The sequence below is a fragment of the Colossoma macropomum genome, unplaced genomic scaffold, assembly GCF_904425465.1.
Source record: "Colossoma macropomum unplaced genomic scaffold, Colossoma_macropomum, whole genome shotgun sequence".
Taxonomy (NCBI): Eukaryota; Metazoa; Chordata; class Actinopteri; order Characiformes; family Serrasalmidae; genus Colossoma; species Colossoma macropomum.
In genome coordinates, this window is record NW_023494796.1 from 33,546,377 (window position 1) to 33,567,898 (window position 21,522).

General features: G+C 41.2%; 1 protein-coding gene across 1 annotated transcript in view; it reads left to right on the forward strand.

Annotated features, from left to right (window-relative positions):
• Positions 1-21,522, forward strand: part of eys (eyes shut homolog) — a 433,237-nt gene that overhangs the window by 105,844 nt on the left and 305,871 nt on the right. Inside the window, exons 13-17 of the mRNA XM_036583442.1 lie at positions 5,512-5,745; positions 6,138-6,260; positions 7,583-7,696; positions 9,766-9,879; positions 11,960-12,073. Of these exons, the coding sequence (XP_036439335.1) occupies positions 5,512-5,745; positions 6,138-6,260; positions 7,583-7,696; positions 9,766-9,879; positions 11,960-12,073 (699 nt within the window). The remainder of the gene's footprint in view (positions 1-5,511; positions 5,746-6,137; positions 6,261-7,582; positions 7,697-9,765; positions 9,880-11,959; positions 12,074-21,522) is intronic.

Below are 21,522 nucleotides of genomic sequence, written 5' to 3' on the forward strand. Positions count from 1 at the left end.
TTAACATTGCTGGCAATGAGGACCAGGATTCACAGTGTCTGCGCACATATAGCTAGTTTAATTTACTAATTGCTATCCAAAATGGCTAGTAAGCCAACACGTGTCTTCAGTGGTAAACATACCAATAGTGGTAAACGTTTTCAGGCAGTGTATTAATAACGATTTCATGTAGTAACTTCATGTAGGCGTCTCCTCTGAGCGTGCTCAGCTGTCCAGTGATGCTGCGTTAGCAGTTAGCAGCAGTCTAAAAAGATGCAGTGGAGCCTCTCAGGTCTCGGAGGAAGCCTGTGCCAGCTTTCACCCTCCCAGCGTTGGTGGAATCGGGTGATTGGGGGACTCCTAACTAGTGGGTGGAATTGTATGCGACTAAATTGGGGACAAAATTGAAAATAAATAAATAAAAAATCTCTCCTTCTTGCTTGTTTCGATGTAGCCCCTAATCTTGGTGGCTTACGTCATCTAAACCTTCTTCGTATAACTGTATGGGATGGAAACATGACTCAATTTACATTTTTTTCTGCCAGAATTTCGTAAGAAATGTTTGGAAACCCAGCCACAGTGTTGAGAAGATGAATGTGGTTCTCAGTGTTTCTGCCTCTTTAAATGGAAATTTCCACTAAACATTGTACATACACGTTTCCTTTGATCACTTGTCACTAATAGGCTGAGAGAAAAGTGGCTTTGAACTGCTACAAAGTTGTTTCCTGGTTTTGCTTTGCCAATGCAGACGTGTCAAGTCCTAATATAGATCCTACTGGGTGTTTAATTAAAACCAGGACGCCTGTGATCTCTATCTTGTGTAATATGTAGTAGTTTGAAAAGCCTTTTTTCTCAACATGTGAGTGACAGGTGATCAAGGCAAACATGAAAATATGATTTGTCAAATTTAGTATGTCCTTTTAGGCAGATGACTAGTTGGATAAATATCCTGCGAGTGTGAAAAGTCACAGGCTTTGTTGCTAAAGTAGGTCAGAAAGATGTGTGTGACAAGGTTTTATGAATTCTTATGAACATTTCCATACTTTATTAAGGTATTCATTCATAAATGTCTCTTTAGGGCTGGTAAATATACTGCTTAATATTGGCTTTTGCAGCACTGATATCACAGAAGGCTGCAATATGTAAATGAGCCCTCTGGCCTATTACTAAGTCTTTTATTATGGGAGCATCATGATTTCAGCCATTTCCCAACACTCCAGATGAGATTCTGTGGGTGTTTGGATGAAGCATGACATTTGGAGCCATCATTTTTTAAAATACTCCTTATATCAAGGATTTACCAATGTTTTTAATAGATTATAAATTTAATTGTAAGTGCAATTAGACCATATATTACTTATTAGTAGTGGATATAAAATCTGGTATGTTTTAATAAACCATTTTAAATAAAACTATTTGAGTAGACTTTCTACTTGAAAGACTGCTGTTGAGTAATCTTCACTCTGGCTCAGCCTTTTGCTAACACTCAACAACCATGGGCTCCTCTAAGCAGCTGTGTGAGGATTTGAAGATAATTGATACCTGAAAAGCACAGAAAGGCTATAAAAAGATATAAAAATATATCAAAGTGCTTCCATCTCTGTCCAAAATGTCATTAAGAAATGTCAATTAAGATGAACTGAAGAAGTCAAAGAAAGATTTGAAGACCAAGAAAACTCCCAGAAAGAACTGCTTGTATTCTGGCCAGAAAGGCAAAGCAAAACCCCCACATGACTGCAAAGGACCGGCAGGAAGGTTTAGCTGCCACACGATTGGTGGTGCCCCACTCTACTGTGTACTGTTGCTTGCACAAACATGTTCTGTATCAAAGAGCCATCTGAAGGAAACCTGTGATTACCTGTGACCAAAACATCTAGACAAGCCACAAAACAAGTGCTGAAGGCTAATGAAGTAAAATGTATCTCTTTGGACATGCTCATGTTTAGAGGAAAAAAGGAGCAGCATCTGATGAAAGGAACACCTTGCCAACTGTTAAGCATAGAGGTAAATCTGTTGTGTGGCACAGGAAACATTACATGAGTAGATGGTAGATTGGATTCCACTAAATATTAACAGTTTCAGACACAGTAAAGCTGAAAAGAGGTTGGCTTCGACTAGAGGACAACGATCTAAAACATAACTTAAAATACCCTGAACTCCTTGAAGAAAGGCAAGCTGAAGCTTTTGGAATGGTCCAAGAACATCGCAGAACCAGAAGCGTTCTGCATGGATAAGTGGGTGAAAATTCCTAAAACAAGAATAGAAAGTAGTGAAAATGTGCCAAAGGGGTTATAAGTGTGAGTATAAGATGTTTATTCTTGTATATTTCCAGTTTCTGTCACAAATTGTGTGCTGAATTGTTAAAATAAATTAGCTTAAATAATGCCAAGCTCGTCGTGTCAGTTATATGACAGCGCCAGTGTCTTTGACCTTGCTTTTTCCCTGTTTTTAAATCTAGCTGTGACCTGTTTACAGCATTAGTTAAGCTCTTCTGTTCCTATCAGATAAGAACTGCTCCACTGCCGTCACCGAATGCACATCTCTGGATAAGACATGCCAAAACAACGGCACCTGCTACATCGTGAACGGAGACTTCCATTGCAGATGTCCGCCAGGTATAAGTTCTTAATTCGTATAATCCAGCGATTAGCACCTTTGCGCAAAATTGTTTAGGGTCATTAACGTAATGTGTTCTGTTTATCTTCGTATATCAAAGGCGCTTTGAAGCGAATTGCATTCTTTCATCTGATGTTTTGAAATGCAACTGAAAGGACGTGGGAGTTTGTGGTAATCACTTTGTGCCATCTTGTAGGCAATCATCGTAATGTTTTCATTTCTCTCGTCCACTGTGGCTCCAGGCTGTTTGGTAGCCGTTGTTAATCCCATTTGTTTAGCCCACAAAGAAGCACCAGACTTCTACTGATTACTTAGTGAGCCCATTTGAAAAAAAGGGTGGAAAAGAAGCTTAAAAGCTCGTTTGAGAAGCACATTGGAGTGTAATGGAGAGCATTTGCTTAAGAATAAAAGTAACAGTGCACCCTCAACATTTCTCTCGCGCTGCAGTTTGATAGGCCTGCCTCTCATCCATCAATTTAATTACGCCGCTGCTTTTGGCTCAAGGTAGGTAAATGCGTAAAGCATCAGTAATGGCATCTGCTAACAACTAAGGGTACAAAAGTGATGGAAGAGTTACGGAAGTGTGAAAACGTAAAAGGACACATTGCATCCCCAAAATGCTAATGCAAAAACAAACAAACAAAAAAGGTGGAGAGGCCAGTTCTCCAGACTCACACCGTCCTGTCTTCACGGAGACTCCAAAATAAGACAACCAGTCTAAATGACGATAATGTCAATAATTGTGTATATTTACTGTTTATTAGCTATTTCTGATGGCCATTACAATGCATGCTGGTCCTGAAGAGCAGCACCAGTCCAGTTTTAATATATATAATGCATTTAAAAGTTATTGCAAGAAGTTATTGTTAAGAAAACCTGAACACAGCCTGAATTTACAGATTCCAAGAATGCAGTTCTTTTCGAGTAATAAAGTGTTTTAAAACTCATGTTTAGTTATAGTGGTGAAACATATACTCTCGTACATACTGTGCACATGCATGTATTTGGTGGACCTTAGATGTGTTTGTCTGCATTCTGTGTCCGTACATTTGGGAATTTGTGATGTAGTAGCACAACATTTATTGGGAAAAATGTAATATAAACAAAGCAGTTCACTTATTTTGGATGGGCATTTTTGAATCTGGGATATCTGACAATGTTTTTCAGGATGGTTCTGAAAAACGTAGTCTGGAGCTCTGGTTTCAGGAGCCTCTTAGGGCCCCAAACCTCTTTCCCACAAGTTAATAAACGGAATGGAGTGGGCCCCCACCAGGTGGGATGATGCTCAGAGCCCCCCAGAATGTTCAGAAATGGCCTATTCTGACGGGGCCAGACAAGATCTGGGGACAACACATCTGGGGACAACTTGTCAAACTTAACGTTCCAAGTACAGTCGGTAAACATCATCGTTAGCTAACGTTCCTTATTCAAAACTAATGTTTCCGGAACGTCATTTTGTCCAGCCATGAAGCCACTTCAGATGCTTGGTCTGAAGACAGTCGCTCAGGTCTCTGCATCCTCTAAAGCTGAAGTGTCGTCTAGTTTAATGAAACTGTTTTCATTTCTACCGCATGTCATGTGTTCTGCATACTCCTTAGTTGTTTTTTTGAAGGGGAAACTTTTTAGAACATACTTAACATTATATCCATGGACTCACAGCAGGCCTGTTGTCCATCAGACAGTGTTGACGAGCTCACCGTCACCCCCTACTTTGAGCTCTGTCTTCACAAGACATTGGATTTGTTTAGAAATTTCACACTCAGTTTGTTCCCGTCCACATTTAACCCATAGGGCCCCCAGATGCTCTCTCGACCCTGAGGTGCACTTAAGACATTTAGGTCTGCTGATGTACCAGAACAAAGACGGTTTTATGTGAACTCTTCCTAAAACTCTTTGTTCCTTTAGAACTAAACCAAATTATTTAAAAAGAGCCCTGTTCTATTTAGCCAACCTCTATTATGCCTCATTCATAAGACAACACTCCTTATAACTGAACAGATTGATATATAATTTTTGTTTTTTAACAAATCCGGAGAGTTCCAATTCAGCTGTTTTTGCAGGTTTAATTATCATTTATGGTCCGTATGGTCAGGAATGGGATGGTACTTTATTTATTTATTTTTTTTGAAACAAGGCCTTTTTATTGTTTTTAGACAATAAAAAAGAAAAATGAGAGAACAAACAAAAACCCTCCCAGCAACACCCCATCTGTGCTGCACCATTGCACCATGAAAGGTCATTCAACTAGTATACACACACACACGTGTATATACACAGATATGAAAACACTATTGTTATATAATTATATAATACAGTGAGAAGAAAAGTGATGCTGATTTAAAAAGGAAATAAACAAACAAATAATTAAATAAACACATTTTTTCAAAGGGAAATTTCAAAAATGTGGAATATCGACCGAGTCCATGTTTCCTACATGTGCCAAGACAGGTTGCCAGGTCTTATAGGACTTATGACCACAACCAGTCACAAAGTACAAACTTTTCTAGACTCACGTAATGCGTTAAATCCCTTACCCAGTATTTAAAGGTGGGTGGGAACTCATCCTTCCATTTCAGTAGAATAAGCCGCCTGGCTAAGGGAGTGGCTAAAGCAATCGCCCTTTTGGCCGAGTTATCTTAGTGAGACTCCTGTAAAGTCACTCCGAATATTGCAGTAATAGGAGATGGCGTCCATGATCTCTTTATTAATTAATTTAATTTAGCCAGCCTAACAATGGACTATTTTAAACTAGATGATGGTGTGCCTTAAACAAATTGAAGAGGAGTGGGTGGTACTTCTTTAAACAATGTTTGTTTACATTTCACAACAAACTCTTACTTAAAAAAAAAAAATGGAAAACTGCCCCGATATGAGCCCTTTGATGTTGTCTTTGCTCTTTGACCCTGATCCACGCAGGATTCGAGGGAGACGACTGCTCCACAGTGACCAGAAGATGCTTGTCCGATCCATGCGACGTCCGAGGAACGTACATGTGCGAAGAGCTGGGGGGCACTTATAAGTGCGTGTGCCGTCATGGCTTCACAGGGAGACTGTGCGAAATTCCCATCAGCCACTGCATCGAGGGGTTGTGCCATCACGGGTCCAAGTGTGTGGACCTTCCCCGAGGGTTCGTGTGCGAGTGCTTGCCTGGTAAGTGCGACTATATTTTCACTTTGTCGTATTCTGTACACCCACAGCCCATTCATCCATACAGCCGTCAAATCTGTCCTAAATCTGTCTCTGTGACAGGTTTCAGCCAAACTGATGCAGCTGCGAGGACACCGGAGTACATCATCACGTTGGCAGTGCATGAAACATCAGCTTTGCCTCTGAATACTTATTTAATGACAGTTTCCTTTACAGACCTTGATTGATTACAACTTACTGCACAGCACAATGAGGTTTATGAAAGCCAGCCTGCACTCTGACTGGGAGCTTCATCCTTTATCCTTGCCATTAAAGCTTTGCTTTTCACGTGGGTGGCCAGGTACTCAGAGGCGGAGCGTGCTGTCAGATCATTTCTTTTCCTGTTCTGTCGTCAGGGTTAACCGGACGATTTTGCGAGATCAACATCGACGACTGTGCCAGTAAACCGTGCGGTGCCCTCAGCATCTGCAAAGATGGCATCGACGCCTACGACTGCTTCTGCGCACCTGGTTTCATCGGTAGGTGTGAGAATCACTAGAGGCCCCGCAATGCAAAATTATCACCTTAGCAATGATCCTGCAGATCCTTAAAGTCTAAAAGTATATCTGAAAAATTTAAGGTCATAAAATGTCTGAAGGTAACTTTATCTTTCAGAACTAGTCACCTTTCAGAAGTTAATTTTTGAAAATCACATTCTGTGTTGGCATTCTGAGATTTTATCTGCCGTGTACCAGTGTGGCTGATTAATATGGGAAAACTAAACAAAATTCATGTTTTACCAGAGACATTATAAAGGAGGAGGAGACAATGCACTGGTTGAAAATGAATGGGAAGAAGTTAGTTAGCAAAACTCATTGCTGTGAGCAACATTTAAGACTTATGTTAGGGGGGTCAAGCCATTTCAATCAACTACATAATAGGTATAAAACCTGTATTTAGCAAATAATCTATATCATATATATATAAAATATAATATTATATATATAAAATATAAATGATGTCCTACCATAGTGAAGTGCAAGCCCGCCCACCAGGCACAGCATCAAAGGCACGTGAATGACCTGTTCAGTACTCAGCACTGCAGTGTCAGACAGTCTCATCTAGATTTTCAGTCTATGCAAGCAAGAGAAGTTCCTTTCGCGTGATGCGCTGCTCATTTGCACGGTCAGGAGCCGCTTGAAAAGGTTCCTGACGTTGACTAGGCGTATCTCCCAGATCCGATGCTTTAAAAAGGGCTGATCATTGATCGAAGCCGATTTCTTCTGATAGTGTAGAGTTCGCTCTACTCTCATCTTTTTGGGAAATCCATAGCAACAACATACAAACGCCAGGTCCACTTCAGTGTGTTCAGCATCTGATCCAGTCACCGCCACTTTGCCGGACTTCCTCCGTGGACGCTGTGGGCCTCGGTAGCTGTCAACTGTGAGCTTCCAAAGTTTTTGAAAGTCTGTCTGTTCAGAGTACAGACTGCGCTACTAGCTCGGCTCTCGGCCGTGGCACAGTTTAAAACCCCCAACCCCCCCACCCCTGCCTAATTTCCCCTTATTGGCCGACCTCAAGGGCCAAAGGCCTGTTGCCCCAGCTGTGGTCTGCTGTTCTACAGTGTTGCAGGGCCCTCGGCTTATCAAAGAGAGCTCACCTTGCAGACGTTACTCTATCATCATGATTGCATGCTTTGATATCTGTTTGACTGAAGGGAGAGGTTTATTTATTTATTTATTTATTTCTCCACATCATTAACTGTAGGTTATTTTATTTGGAAAGGGGGCTGCCTGTGGCCTCGACGAGTCAACAGCTAGGGGACCCTTAATGAAGTGAACCTTTCCTGCTTCCTTCCCAGGTAATAACTGTGAGATTGAAGTAGACGAGTGTCTAAGCCAGCCCTGTCAGAATGGAGCGTCCTGCTCGGATGAGCTTAACTCCTTCAGCTGCATCTGCCCGAATGGAACCGCAGGTACTAGCTGATGTGGGATCAGCGTCATTTTACCTTAATTATAACAAAATATGCAGACACCAAACTGAGGGCATTTTCTTTGTTTTTATTATTTTCAACTACATTGAAATAGTGACAGCCAAATGAATTAGCACACATGGAATATTACACTGTCTGTGTTTACATGCAAAGATTTCCTCCAATCCGATTGAATAAATTCCGATAATAGATTAAGACTGAGGTGTTTATTCTCACTCTACTCAACAATCTGATGAAAATCTCTGTTTACATGCTCACTACAAGTAATCCGATCCAAAATTACACGCGTAGAGAACCACTTAGTGTAGACGTTACCATGACAACCAGCATCACGTGAGTCCAGTCAGAGTGAGATGAGCAGCAGTGAGCAGTGCTTGTGTTTTTAACTGCTTTAAAATGATGTCAGACTCAGGAAAACGTCCTTCACATGTCCTTATTAAAGAAGGCCGAGAGGAAGACGTCGTGTTCTGAGACACATAAGCTGGACGTCCGTCCCACCGCCGTCTTTTAAAGATCAGAGCATAAACTTCGTCTCCTCTGCAGACCAGTTTCTGCTCCGCCATGTTGAACGGTATAAACTTTCACTGTGACGCGACGAACATGATCAGAACGGACTTAAACTTTCCGATAGGGAATGTAATCAGATACAGGCGTTTACACTGATATTATTCTTATGATAACCTAAAATGATCATAAACTCAGAGATTTAAGAGAGATTTAAGACGAACATTGATAATTTGGAAATGAATAGACTTGAATTTATATTTACAATCACTCCAGCTGGTTTCCTGATACGTTTAATCTGCAACGAGAAACTGACAAACACTAAAAAGTCACAAAGCTGAAGTCAGTTTATTGTTTGTTAGCTTCTTGTTCGTATTCTCCCGTTCCACCTTAAACGGTGCAGCAGTTACATTCTGCAGCGTCAGGCACCATTTAAGGTGGAACGGGAGAATTCGAACAAGAGGCTAGAGAATGAGAGTCAATCTTCAGCCTCGTAAAAAGTCGAACGTTGAGAGACATTTTACAAGAAACTGATCTACTTTTGGAAAAGTTTCCTGCTGGAGATGTGAGAAAGGCGGCTATAGCTGAGCTAAAGCTTAAAGCAGAGCAAAGTGAGTCTGTGTTTTTCATTTATATTATATTTTTATCCTACACTAGAACATCAGCACATACTGAGACACATTTACAGCCAAGATGGTAAAATGGACATAAAATGTTGTGGCCCCCAAGGTGGTTTGATTTTTGTTGAAAGGACAAAATGGCTCTTCTTTACATTTGGGTTGCCGAACTCTGGCCTAGATTAAGGCTAGATTAAAAAGAATTTCCAATAGTGTGTCACCATTGGCAGTGCTGTTTATCCCAAAACTAGCCTTAATCTCTGTCAGGGAAAGCAGCCGCTAGTAAATATTTAATATTTTTCTTGTGTTTGTGGTTATAAATAAACAAACAGTTGAAATAACTTCATCGAAACTGTGAACAAAGACATCTGCTTTCCATCACCTCCTTGTTGTGAACTGCTTTATTACCACAAAGCTGTCAGACTGTATGACTAACTCTTCTGAACAGTATGAGTTCACACCACGCAATGCACTCTTTACACCAGATCTGTTTTGCTCATTGCTTGTTTCCTTAGTTTAAAGTTCACTTCAGCCCTTTTGAAGACAAAGTGTGCTGCGGTTCATGTCCAGCCAAATTAACTTTATATTTTCAAGTGTCATTTTGCCCCTGCAATTCTTTCATGTTCATGCAAATTGGTAAGGAAGCAGGCGCAATTAGCTGTCCTAGTCTAGCACAGTGCATATCTCAGTAACCTCCTGCCCAACAGGATGTTCAGCTCATCTATATATAGTTCAATCCGGGAGGTGCAAAGCGAGGAGCCTTTAAAAGGGATTCTAGATTGGGTTTTCCTTTTCTTCTCCATCTGCATACTGTAAGAACGTTTGATTATAATTGGTTGGCATGGGAATTTCGATGAAGCTCTTCCTCCTTGTTTTCTATCACTCTTTCTTCTTTCTCTTTCCCCGCTCCCTTTCACTCTCTCATTTCAGGCAGCTTATGTGAAATCAATGTCAATGAATGCCAGTCGTCGCCATGCCTGAACAACGCCACGTGTCTGGACCTTGCCAATGGCTTTGAATGCATCTGCCCTCCAGGCTTCACTGGTATGCAGTATAATTAATTATATGACAATTATATGCCACATATTTATCTCCATGAAAATAACAGTGGAGCGTTCTACTTGAACGGAGCCATATCCTATATCTTTCGTCATGATTCGGTTTTATAAAGCATCTCTCCATCGCTTTGATTTTACAGTGCCTTTAAAACTGATATATGTAAATGACCTCTGTTCTGATTGGCTTCAGTGTATTTTGCTGCTGAAACACTTTTTTATAACTTCAGCTTGACTCGGCGGGACTAAACTGTTGTAGGTGGATCTATACTACATGGCCAAAAGTATGTGGACATGTAGGTGATCATCACACGTAGATAAGCTTGTTGGACGTCCCATTCCAAAGCTATGGGCATCATATGTAGTTCCCGCATAACAGCCTCCACTCTCCTGGGAAGCTTTCCACAGATTTTGGAGTGTGTCTGTGGGAATTTGTGTCCATTCAGTCAAAAGAGCATTTGTGGGGTCAGACACTGATGTTGGACAAGAGGGCCTGGCTCGCAATCGACCCAATGGTGTTCAGTGGGGTTGAGGTCAAGGCTCTGTATAGGCCACTGGACTTCCTCCACACCAAACTGGTCATTCCATGTCTTTATGGAGCTGATTTGTGCACAGGGGCTCAGTCATGCTGGAACAGGAAAGGCTGGAAGCATATAATTGTGTAAAATGTCTTTGTGTGTTATAGCATTAACATCACCCTTCATGGGAAGTGAACCCCCAGCCCATTATCCCTCCCCCACCAAACTTTACTGTTGGCTCTGCATTCCAGAGGGTAGGGTTCTCCTGGCATCCACCAAACCCAGATTCATCCATCAGACTGCCAGATAGAGAAGCATAGAGATTTTTATGCTTTTTAACAGTCTGTGGCTCTGTTCTATGAGTTTATGTGGTCTACAGCTTCGTGGCTGAGATGTTGTTTCTCCTAGATGCTTCCATTTCACAATAATAGCACTTACAGTTGTCTGGGGCAGATCTAGCAGGGCAGAAACTTCACAAACTGACTTGTGCCTGAGGTGGCATCCTATGACAGTGACATGTTTATAGCCACTGAGTTCATCAGTGCAACCCAAGGCAAGGCTGTGTGCTTGATTTTAAACACCTCTTAGCAATGAATGTGGCTGAATCACCTGAACTCAGTAATTAGAAAGAATTAGAACATAGTTTTGGCTATGTAGTGTGTATATGTTGGTTTTCATGACATCACGAAAACACTGAGTTTTGTCCCGTGTGCTTTGAAACAGTTTGATTCAACAGCAGCCAGCAGAAAACAGCGGTTAGAGGTTTTACTGTGTTCCTGTGTAAGCTAACCCACAGAAGTGTTTTATGACCTCATCTAAACTAATCAAAGCCCTTCGACCAGTCCACAGTTCACTGGCTAATCTGCCGAACATTAACAAACTAAGATAATCGCACTAGTTTTTATTTTATTTATAAATATCGTCACGCATTTTCCATTAGGCCTCATTGCGCAGGCCACATTTTATGTTTAATCTGTTAAATTCAGCAGTTAAACAGTAATTGTGCATTAAAATGTGCAAAAGTTTGTTCCCTGTGGAGGATATATTTCATTTTCACTAAGAAAATCATACATGTATATGCAGTAAATGTATTTTTATTGGCATAACAGTGTTCGTCTTTTTATTCTCATTGAGCCACAGCAGGAAACAGTCATTATGACTGAAACAGATGATTACAGACTGTGAATTGGAGAGTGAGTGGAATGCTTTGATGTTTATATATTACATTACTCTTTAATTAAAAAAAAAAGAATAAAAAGCAAGGAAACTGTGTTTTTCCATTATATGAGCTCCTATAATAATTCCTACGTATTGCTTCTCAACTGTCAGAGCAGCAGCAGTACGGTTTGTGCTGTTTTCCCATTCCGGGTGAGTCTATTAGTAGCACACATGCATTGTTTTGAGAGTGTTTTTCGGAAGAACTTTTTCTCCCCTCTTCGTCTTTTTATAGGATAACGAAAGTCATTACCAGCTTGTCATGTTGGAGACCCCATCTGAGTATCCGTGCCCAAGTTTATTTGTTCCCTCTCTTTGTGTTTCCCCCTCTCAAAGGACCCGAATGCGAGCTGGACATTGACGAGTGCGCCTCTTCTCCCTGCAAGAATGGGGCCACTTGCATTGACCAGCCTGGTAATTACTACTGCCAATGTGTGGCTCCATTTAAAGGTAATAAGCACACAGGGAGTGAAGTGTGTGTGATGGGCAAAAAAAGCAAAGTTAATTAACTTCAGAAAGCTTTCCTCTCACCTGCCTGAACCCATTCCGCCAGCGTCGCCACTTTGGTACGTCTTCATTCTCTGGACACGCTCGAGGACAACCAAAAAAAGAGAAAATCACAGGAAATGGTGGCCCGAATAACAGAGGCCAGTTCTAATTTCAGCAGAGGCTGTCTCATGTCGTGCTACAGCGAACGCCGTGCTGAGGGGGGAAAAAAACAAAAAAACGCTCAAGGACACGTTTGAGGAGGCTTGGTACCAAGGGTGTACTTTAAACAAATAATTGCCCAGCAAAAGGTGGGTCTGAAAATCAGGTGCGCCATAAAGCGGCACTCAAACTGATTGGCATCATTAGCCGGATTGATTTGAGGGGTCAGAGGGAAGCTCTCTGGCTTGTGTTCATACTCATAGAGCTGTGTCTGATTTCCTCCAAGTTCCTTCTCTTGATCTGATAGGACTAATTAATTGCTTTGGTCCATTTCTTATTCATTTTAGGCCCAGTTTTATGACTGGCCAACTCTGAGTGCTGTTTTAATGCACCCAGCAACAGTGATCAATCATACTGTCAACGTTTAACTGGTGATGTGTTGTCGATTAAAAGCTGACAGTATAACAATATAAAAGCAGATTTGCTGTAAATGAAAAAGTCTTTGAGAAGCAGCAGCTAAAGTTCACTCTGCTTTCAGATTTTTAATAACTCCCTCCCACTTTCCCCCCAGAAATGATCAAAGGTAGGAGTTAAATGTTTTTTCTTTTTTCTTCTGTCTTAAAAATGCATGCGCTTTCCTCTTCAACTCCATCGCCACGCATGCCCTAATTTCTTTTTCTGTTGTTTTTATTTATTTATTTATTTATTTATTTATTTATTTTGATGTAGGAACGCATGTTATTTATTTTATTTATTTATTTTTTTTCCAAGCGTCTAATTTTAGGGCAGTACAATATGTTCAGAATTGCGACTCTGAGGGAGGCAGGGGAAGCTATTTTTGCCCTCTGTAAGCAGATGTAGCTGTGATGAGTTTTCCAGGCTGCTGTTGTTGCTTCGCAGGTGTGCCCCCACCCACCTTCCTTTAAAAGCATGTTTATGAAATGAGCTCAAACAGTTTGAAGTCAGCAGCCCTGCATGCCTCCGTGTGTGCGTGCGTGTGTTTGTTTTCATATATTTCCAAGACAGTAACGTCTCGCCATAATAAAATATAAGAACCGAATAAATATCCCTGACTTACAGTGATGTAAAGGAATTACGTGTCAGCCTTTATTACATAAACACCTGTTTTTTTGAGCTGATCGCGATTATTTTCCACAGTTGTAACTTTCACAGTAGGCTCTTTTCACATTTGCGTATTTTTTTTCTGCTGAAAGTACTTGTTCTAAGGTAGCGCTGCATCCGCTAAAGCAACAACGATGACGAGTAGAGCGTGTACAGCTCACTCAGGTGTTCGAGTTTGAATCAAAAGCAGCCTCGTCTCAGTTTCAGTGGTTCATCAGCTGATGAGGAGCAGAGGAGAATGGGTTTGTGTAACTTAACAAAGGAATAAACTGTCATACGCAGTTAAAGACCCTCTGGGTCAGTGTTTCAGCGCTGCTGACCAACGTTAACGTGCAGGTCGTGGTGTAAAGTTGTTGCTTCAGCCGCTTTCAGAGGAACAGTTTTCATTTCCTCCCTCTGAAGCTGTCGGTATCTGAGAGAGCGAGAGCTCGGCAGGGAGTAGATGTTCGTTCACTGGAGGCGGTATTTGTGTAAAGTGTCTACAGTGGCGCTACAGACCCTGACGACCTGGCGCCCCCTGCTGGTGTGTGTGTGCGTGTTTAGCTTTTTGCCAGCTAGTTTATTGTTAGCGATCTGTTTTAGCATCTCCAGCTAACATGGCTAATTGAGCGTTTTGGTTATAGTTATTTTCACCTTCGTTGATTGATCTCTCAGTGGAAGTTATCTGGCGTTACTGTGCTCTGATAGCGGTGAAGGAGTTTTTACATCCTTTATTTAGTTTGGACTCCCATATTGTTGTGTGTTTGGTTCTCCAACAGTTCTGGACTCATCCTTGAATGCCAATCTTGGCAGCTATGACAAAGATAAAGTGAGACACCTGTCTGTGATGAGCTGAAGTGATGGAACGCCTGTGTTTGTGAGGTTAAAAACTGACCGTAAGGCAACAGTGGAACTTGTTTTACCAGCGTTTACACACGTACGTTTCTTGTGAAAAGTCGCATACAGTGCGGTTTTTACATCACAGGTCCACTGGTGCTAAATCTACTCTCAGCTGTGTGAGTCAGTGAGTCTCTCTTCACCTTCATTTCAGCTTCCGTTCTTTTCAGGAGACTCACTTTCAGTTCCTCAAAGAATCTGCAGACACACCTCCAAAGTTCAGTCTTAGAAGCTGGTTGATGATTTTCTGAAGTAATCAAACACATTCAGTGGTGTTGAGGTCTGGACTCTGGGGTGGTCAGTCCAAGTTTCTAATTTTTTGGGCTTTTTGTTTTCACAGTAAGAGCTTCTTAACAGCAGCATGATTTGTAACTTGCTAGCCAACCATTTCACATTGTTTTGCCTCTTTCTCTCAAACACAGCATTTGCTGCATGTAGCAATCGATTCTGTCCAGCAGACTGAAGGTTTTTCTGTGACTAAAGGTTATTTAAGCTGTTTGAACCTGACGCCGGTGCTGACCGCGGGAGAAGAACTTCACAGTAATGATTACGTAGCAAAGCTAACAGGCGAAGTCGTACGCAGGGATGGCAGTCCTGATTTAGTCAGTTTGGTTTGTGTTATTTCTCTAAAGTTTCTTAAAGAGCCTGAATCTGTGTTTTCATCCTAATCAGGTTAATTTTCATCTTGCAGGCAAACAGTAAACATGCGCCAAGTTCACCCTTTGAATAATGTTCCACTAATCAATAAATTACCAATTATATTTCACCATATTTCTCTCCTCTCTATGTAAACTGGGTGGTCCTAATCTTGGGTAATGCTTCCGTAATCAGTCCCCTGACCAATCATAGGCTGCATCTCTGGCCCCGCCCACACAGAACAGCTTCAGTCAGAGAAGCTTAGCAAGCTAAAGCTAAACCAGCATAACCGAAATCTAGCAAGCTAGACCAGCTGTTTGTAGCTGCCTGTCGCCTGTTTATTTGTTTATCCGACACAAACATTGTTAGTTCTGTATGAGGGGCGGAGCAGGCTTGGACAGAGAGCTGTCAATCAAGCTGCTCATTAGCCACGCCCACACAGTTCTCGGACAGGTCTGATCAGCGGGTTTTAAGCTGTTTTAGCATATTTATATGTTATTTCACATTCACGCTCAGCTGGATGTTTAATGTAACACTCAAGTTTAGTATCGTATAAACATTTCCAATTCCAAGTCGAGTCACAAGACGAGTAAAAGGGCGAGGCGGGTCGCTGATTCAGTCCTCATTTGTACTTGTCAGACGTTCCTGTGCAGTGTATACAGTTTACTGGCGGCTCCAGTCGCTGCACTGTCGCCAATTATCTCACTGTATGTTGTACATCAAGGTTTTAAGTGCCAGCCTTACATGGCTGGTGTAAAGTCCCGCTGCAGCTTTGTCTTCATCCGTGGGTCATTAACTTTAAGCGTCAGTCTGTGCGGTTCACGCTGGTTAATTGACCACACTCCAGCTTGCAGCGGTGCACTGTGGGTAATTGCACAGGCCATTGCAATTGTATGCGTTTATAATTGTGCAAACATCTCAAAGCCTTCTCCACATCCCCTCTTCCCTTTAGCTAACTCTGTCTGACTGGCGAACGCACAGCACACATCCACATAATGTACATATTCATGAATTATTCCAATGAGCGATTTGCATTGCGCTCTCTTTCTTCCCTGTGCAGCTTTACTCAGCGTCCACGTGCATACGCTGATTTGCATGAGCGCTTGAAGAGTTGCCTTTTTTGGCTGCTTTCCAAATATCTTGAGTAAAAAGTAATAAAACTTTGGACTAAGTAAGAAGAATAACTGTCTTTCAGAGCTCTTAGCACAGTGAAGGTGAGCCTAACTCATACCGCCGAGCCCTGTTTGTGTTCAGTATACTTTGCACTCACTGATATTACTTTTTAGGGGTAATATTAAAATGTATTACCTTTTTGTTTGATGAGCATGTGTGTATAATGTATGGACCGACACCGACTTTCACTTTATTAGTAACGCTGTCCACTTATGTGTCCATCAGTCATAGGTCTATCATATAGAGCACGCTTCATTTACGTAATTTCCAGTCAAAATAATAATTAAGTACATATCATTCATTTTTTAGGAGAATAAAAACAGGAGCTCCCAAAGAGACATGGAGAAAATGGGACTCATAGCCAGATAAACGGTCCTTAAAGCTTGTAGAACCTAATAATATAATAATTTCCCAATAATGTAATAAGAGCCAGAAATATAATAGAATTAAGCACATAATTTGTTTAAAAATACAATAAAGCCCAATAATGTAATACAGTAAACTGACTAAACTGATAATGTAATTAGATTTTTACTGATGACATCATACCTTAGAACATCATTAGGAATTTATTCCTCTTTTCAGGCTTAATATATTTAATACCTTATTACATTATTGAGGTTTATTACATTTTCATCAAGTACAGTGAACACATTTCTTACATCTTTGGGCTTATTACATTATTGAGATCATTAAAATATTGGGTTCTCCGAAGCTTTCATCTTTTCAGGAGAAAATCAGGCTCCACTTGCTTCCACTGTGAGAAGACGACTCAGCGCTGTGGGTCTGAAAGGATGTGTAGCTGTCAAGAAGAACCTCACTGAGAAAAGGAGACGGACACATCAAACAAAGAAGCTGAACGATGGACTGACCACCCCAGAGTCCAGACCTCAACACCACTGAATGTGTTTGATTACTTCAGAAAATGATCAACCAGCTTCTAAGACTGAACTTTGGAGGTGTGTCTGCAGATACTTTGAGGAGCTGAAAGTGAGTCTCCTGAATAGAATGGAAGCTGGAATAAAGGGAGAGAGTGACTCACTGATAAATTTAGCCGTTCAGGTTGTGATTGTCTGTTAGATGTGTTTTCTGTTTTTTTTTCCTGGCGTTGAAAAGTGAATAATGTGCTCTTAATGGCCGCTTTGACTGGAAATTAAATAAATGAAGTGCGGTCTTTGGCTTTTGCTCAGTGCTGTAGGTGTATAATTGCAGACTGTAGCCCATCTGCTGCCATGAACAACCTCTACCCCGTTCATCATTGGTCAGTTGTCAGGGCCGCTGTTGACCAGGTATTATTTTGAAGGTGGGCCATTTTCACAGCAGTGACCCTGACATGGATGTGGTGAGGTGGTAGAGTGTTGGGTTAGAATTAGCCAAATTGTATGTATGTAAATGATGATAAATAGTCATAGCATTATTTATGTAACACTTTTTATGCTTCAAAAGCTCTCCCGTGAAGTGGGCCTATTAGGATGGTGTTTTTTATGAAGTGGCCAGTAAGCATATGTGTGACGTTTGATATATTTTATATTTCAGTGTTTCCTAAAATGAGAAATAGAGAGAAAATGTTCGCCTTTGTGCCGAATTCTTACTACTACTTATTCAGCTTTCACTGCTGTCTTTTTACTTGTGCTAGTCCACCAGCATGTAATGGAGTGAGAGAGCAGAGGTTAAACACTTCAGATAGAGCTCTGATAAAAATGTCTTGGCGTACTTGGAAAGCTGCGAAATCATGACGCATTTCGCAAACAAAGAGGATCTCCAGTTAAAGTAAAGTCAGATGGTTCTAGTGGTGATAGTAACCAGACGTCTGAAGAGTGTAAGGCCTCTAAATGGTTATGAATTCAGTGCCTGATGTCTGAGACACTGTTTTATGATACTTTTGAGAAGATTTTGCCCTAAAATGTGTTTTTAAAATGTATTCATGGTGGAGGGATACATGCAGGGCGCTGTGAGGCAAAATAGTCCCCAATAAAACTTATTTCAGATGTTCCACTATTTTCCATCATCAACATTCCATATAAACTCAGAAGACTCGTGTAGGTTCACTGGTGGTTCTGGATAGTAAATAAAATGTCTATATTTGTGTTGTAGTCATGGCGACCCCTGGTTCCCATCACCACCACTGTAAAGACATCTGAACAATTTCACACCAAACCACTCTGAATGACTTTATTGGCATCTCAGTGATCGAATTATGCAGGTATTTTTAAAGACTGCCCTTTAATATGTTTTTGAAGAAGGCAAAGCAGCCTAAAAAGAATAAAATCTGTTCTGAGAGTCGGTGCAATCCAGTGACAGCCCAATAGTTCTTGAAATTTCAGCCATTTTTGAGCTTAACTGCATTATAAACAGGAAAAAAACACTAACGTTGCAGCCAATCAGATGGAGCACCCATCACTTGATTGCGTTAGGCTTGTAAATGCTGCTCATGGATTAAATGCGTAACGTTATTAGCATAACAGCTTTGCTGCACAGAGGTGGACCTGCCTTTTCGCTGCTCAGCGAGTGCAAACACAAGTCAAACCAGCGCTGTGTTCAGCCAAATGTGACATCAGTTAACACCCCTAAAGAGCAGCAGTGATTCCTGAATAGAGTCTGTTTAATTTCGCATACATGGAAGTTATTGTAGCTTTAAAAGAGACTGGCCTGTGTTGTCGGCCACAGCTACGCCGTACATCAGCAGAGACTCCTTTCTCTAACAGCTCGTTTGCTACCCAGCTCACGTCTCATGTCTCAAATTTTGACAGCAATCTGACAGGAAGTTCTCCAGATTCACCTTAAAGACCCTGTTTTAGTACCATCAAAGTTTTATATTGTGTGTTTTAAGTCGCTCTGCTCACTCCTGTATTATTTTAATCACACTCAAGGTTATGTGGCACCATATTAAACCACATAAACAACCCACAGTGTGAAGAGTGTAATAAAGTATCACGTAAATATAATATAGTTATAGTTTTATTTGTGCTGATACACTCTCAGGAAAAAGGGTGCTGAACTGTCATTGGAGTGGAACCGTCTTCACTGTTTTTAGTTAGGGGTCATAATTGTATCATATTCCGTTATAGTTCTGTATTTTAAGTTGTACTGCCTCCTCACACTCGCTCTCGACCCCACGTTTAATTTATTGTTCCGTTTTAAATCATTAGGTCGTTAAAATGATGGAATTATGCACCTTTCACCTGTAAAAACATATTTAAGGTACATAGTTGAACCCTAAAACTGTAGTTGAACCTTTGACAATATATTTACATTGTTTATACGTTGAAAAACGGGAAATGTACCTGCACAACGTATTTGCTTTTCCATTTTGTATTCAAAAATAAATTCGCCACATTTACTAATGTTCAGTAATAATCATTTAATAATGCTTTACTGTGCGGATTTACTAATGTTTGGGCCGTCACAAACTCCAATTCGTTTAAAAAAAAAATAACTGATTTACTAAATGAGCGCAGTGCTTCTTTAGCGTCCAGCAAGCAGTCAAACAGGTGCTGCTCTTTTGCGCTTTTGCTTAAATGAATGTGCAAAACACTAGGAGGAGATGATCAGAATGAAGCACGTACTCTAATTTACCGAGACTGGTGGTGAATACTGACTGCGTTATTGAACGCATGAGAAAAGCTCTTATTTTTGGTGCTAACTTAACACAAGGAAAACGAGGCGGCTCATCCGAACCGCACTCACAGGGGGAAAGAGCAAAGGGACTTAAGATACACTAACCCAGGACTAAATTCGTAAGAGGGGAGAAACAGATGCAGCGCACAGTGGAGACACTTGGTGAGATGCGGGAGGACTCGAGTCAGGAAGCGTCCCGCAGCACAGGAGACCTCTCAGCAGCTGTTCCGGCCCAAAGCCACAGGAGCGAACTCTCCTAATGCCACCCCAGGTACCCAGCCTGCGAGAGGGAGAGTGAAATGGCCCTCAGCGAGTGACAGCACAGGATTGCAGAGGGTTCTGGAACAGGTGGGAGGAGTTGACCTGGAAGCTGGGCATTGACTGGCCATCGCTGCCGACCCGCCAACTGGAGGATCAGAGTCGAAACGTCTGAGGAATGTTGGACGCCACCTGACGGCATCTTCTCCTGGCTAAAAGCTACAGCTATAAGCATCTAATAACCATGATTTGTGCTCAGGGAGAAAAAAGAGAGGTTTTCAAATGCAGTTACTTAGGCCTTATTCACACATGCTATGTCTGCATGGTGAGAGCGATGCTGCAGTGTAAGCGCTACAGCTCAAGGCCTTCACACGTACAGTGTTTGTGCTGTGGAGCGGAGCAGCGAGGAGGTTATACACACATTCCTGTTTCCAGACAGATAAAAGGTCACTTCAGTCACTCTTCTTAATAGAAATACAGTTTATAAAAGTGCACGGTATGTTTGTTTATCCTCGACAGCATTTTGTCTTGTGATTAGGCAAAAGTTTCAAACCTGGTAGACCACCTGGGAAATCTGTCTGTAGCACAGAATGTTTAACTAGAATTTCGTTGTGAATTAAATCACATTTAAAAATAGCATTTTTTAAGTATGTATACAGTTTAAGATTTAATTGTTAATCGTTTTCACGGCTTATTTTAATGTATTTTGCTGCAAGGTGCAGCGTCATGCAGAAAAAATCGGCGCTGGATAGATTTTCTAAATATCGGAACACTTCAGTGTGGCGTCTGGAACGCTCTGCCGCTTCACACGTGCAGCATGTGTGAAAACGCTGACCACTTAACTTGGGCGCCAAAATGAAACTCAGCACAGAACCATCGGCCGAAAATGAGCATGTTTCAAAACAAAGTCTCACACATCCCTCTGGCCTCGACTCGCATGGGGACTCCTTTTCCCAGAACCCTTTTGGGAGATCGTTTGACTGTTGAACCTCCTCGTTCAACCAATCATTGCTCCAGCTCTCCGGAATACTCCTGAAAACTCGTTACACCTGTGTTATGACTAGCTATAGTTTAGTGTATAAGCCCAGGCTTTAGAGCAGTACAGTTGGGAGGTGAGCGTTTCCTGTCTGTTATCGGTTACCATTTTGATGTATTGGACTATTTTTCGGGTTCTGGTGATGTTTGCACTCTTTTGCCTTTTTGCTATTTTGGATTTGACCTGTCACGTTATGGAAAGTCAAAATAATTTCTGACACTGCAAATTAATGTCTTACTTTCTCAAATCGTCAATTTATTATGTTGAAATAATCAAATAATCTTTAAGTAATTTTTGGCCATCATTATTTTGACTTATTAAGAAATAATGACATACTAAGTCATTATTTTGACCTAATGAGTCTCAATTTAATCCTCAAACAAACAAAGTCTTTTTTTTTTTTTTGAAGTTGTACATGTGTTTGTTTGGTAGTTCTTAGTAGAGAACCTGTTAAATTGGCCACGCCCACCAGCTCAGAGTGTTGGTAGCTTCTTGGTAATTAGCGCCTCGCTTAGTAAATCTGCCCCTAGAC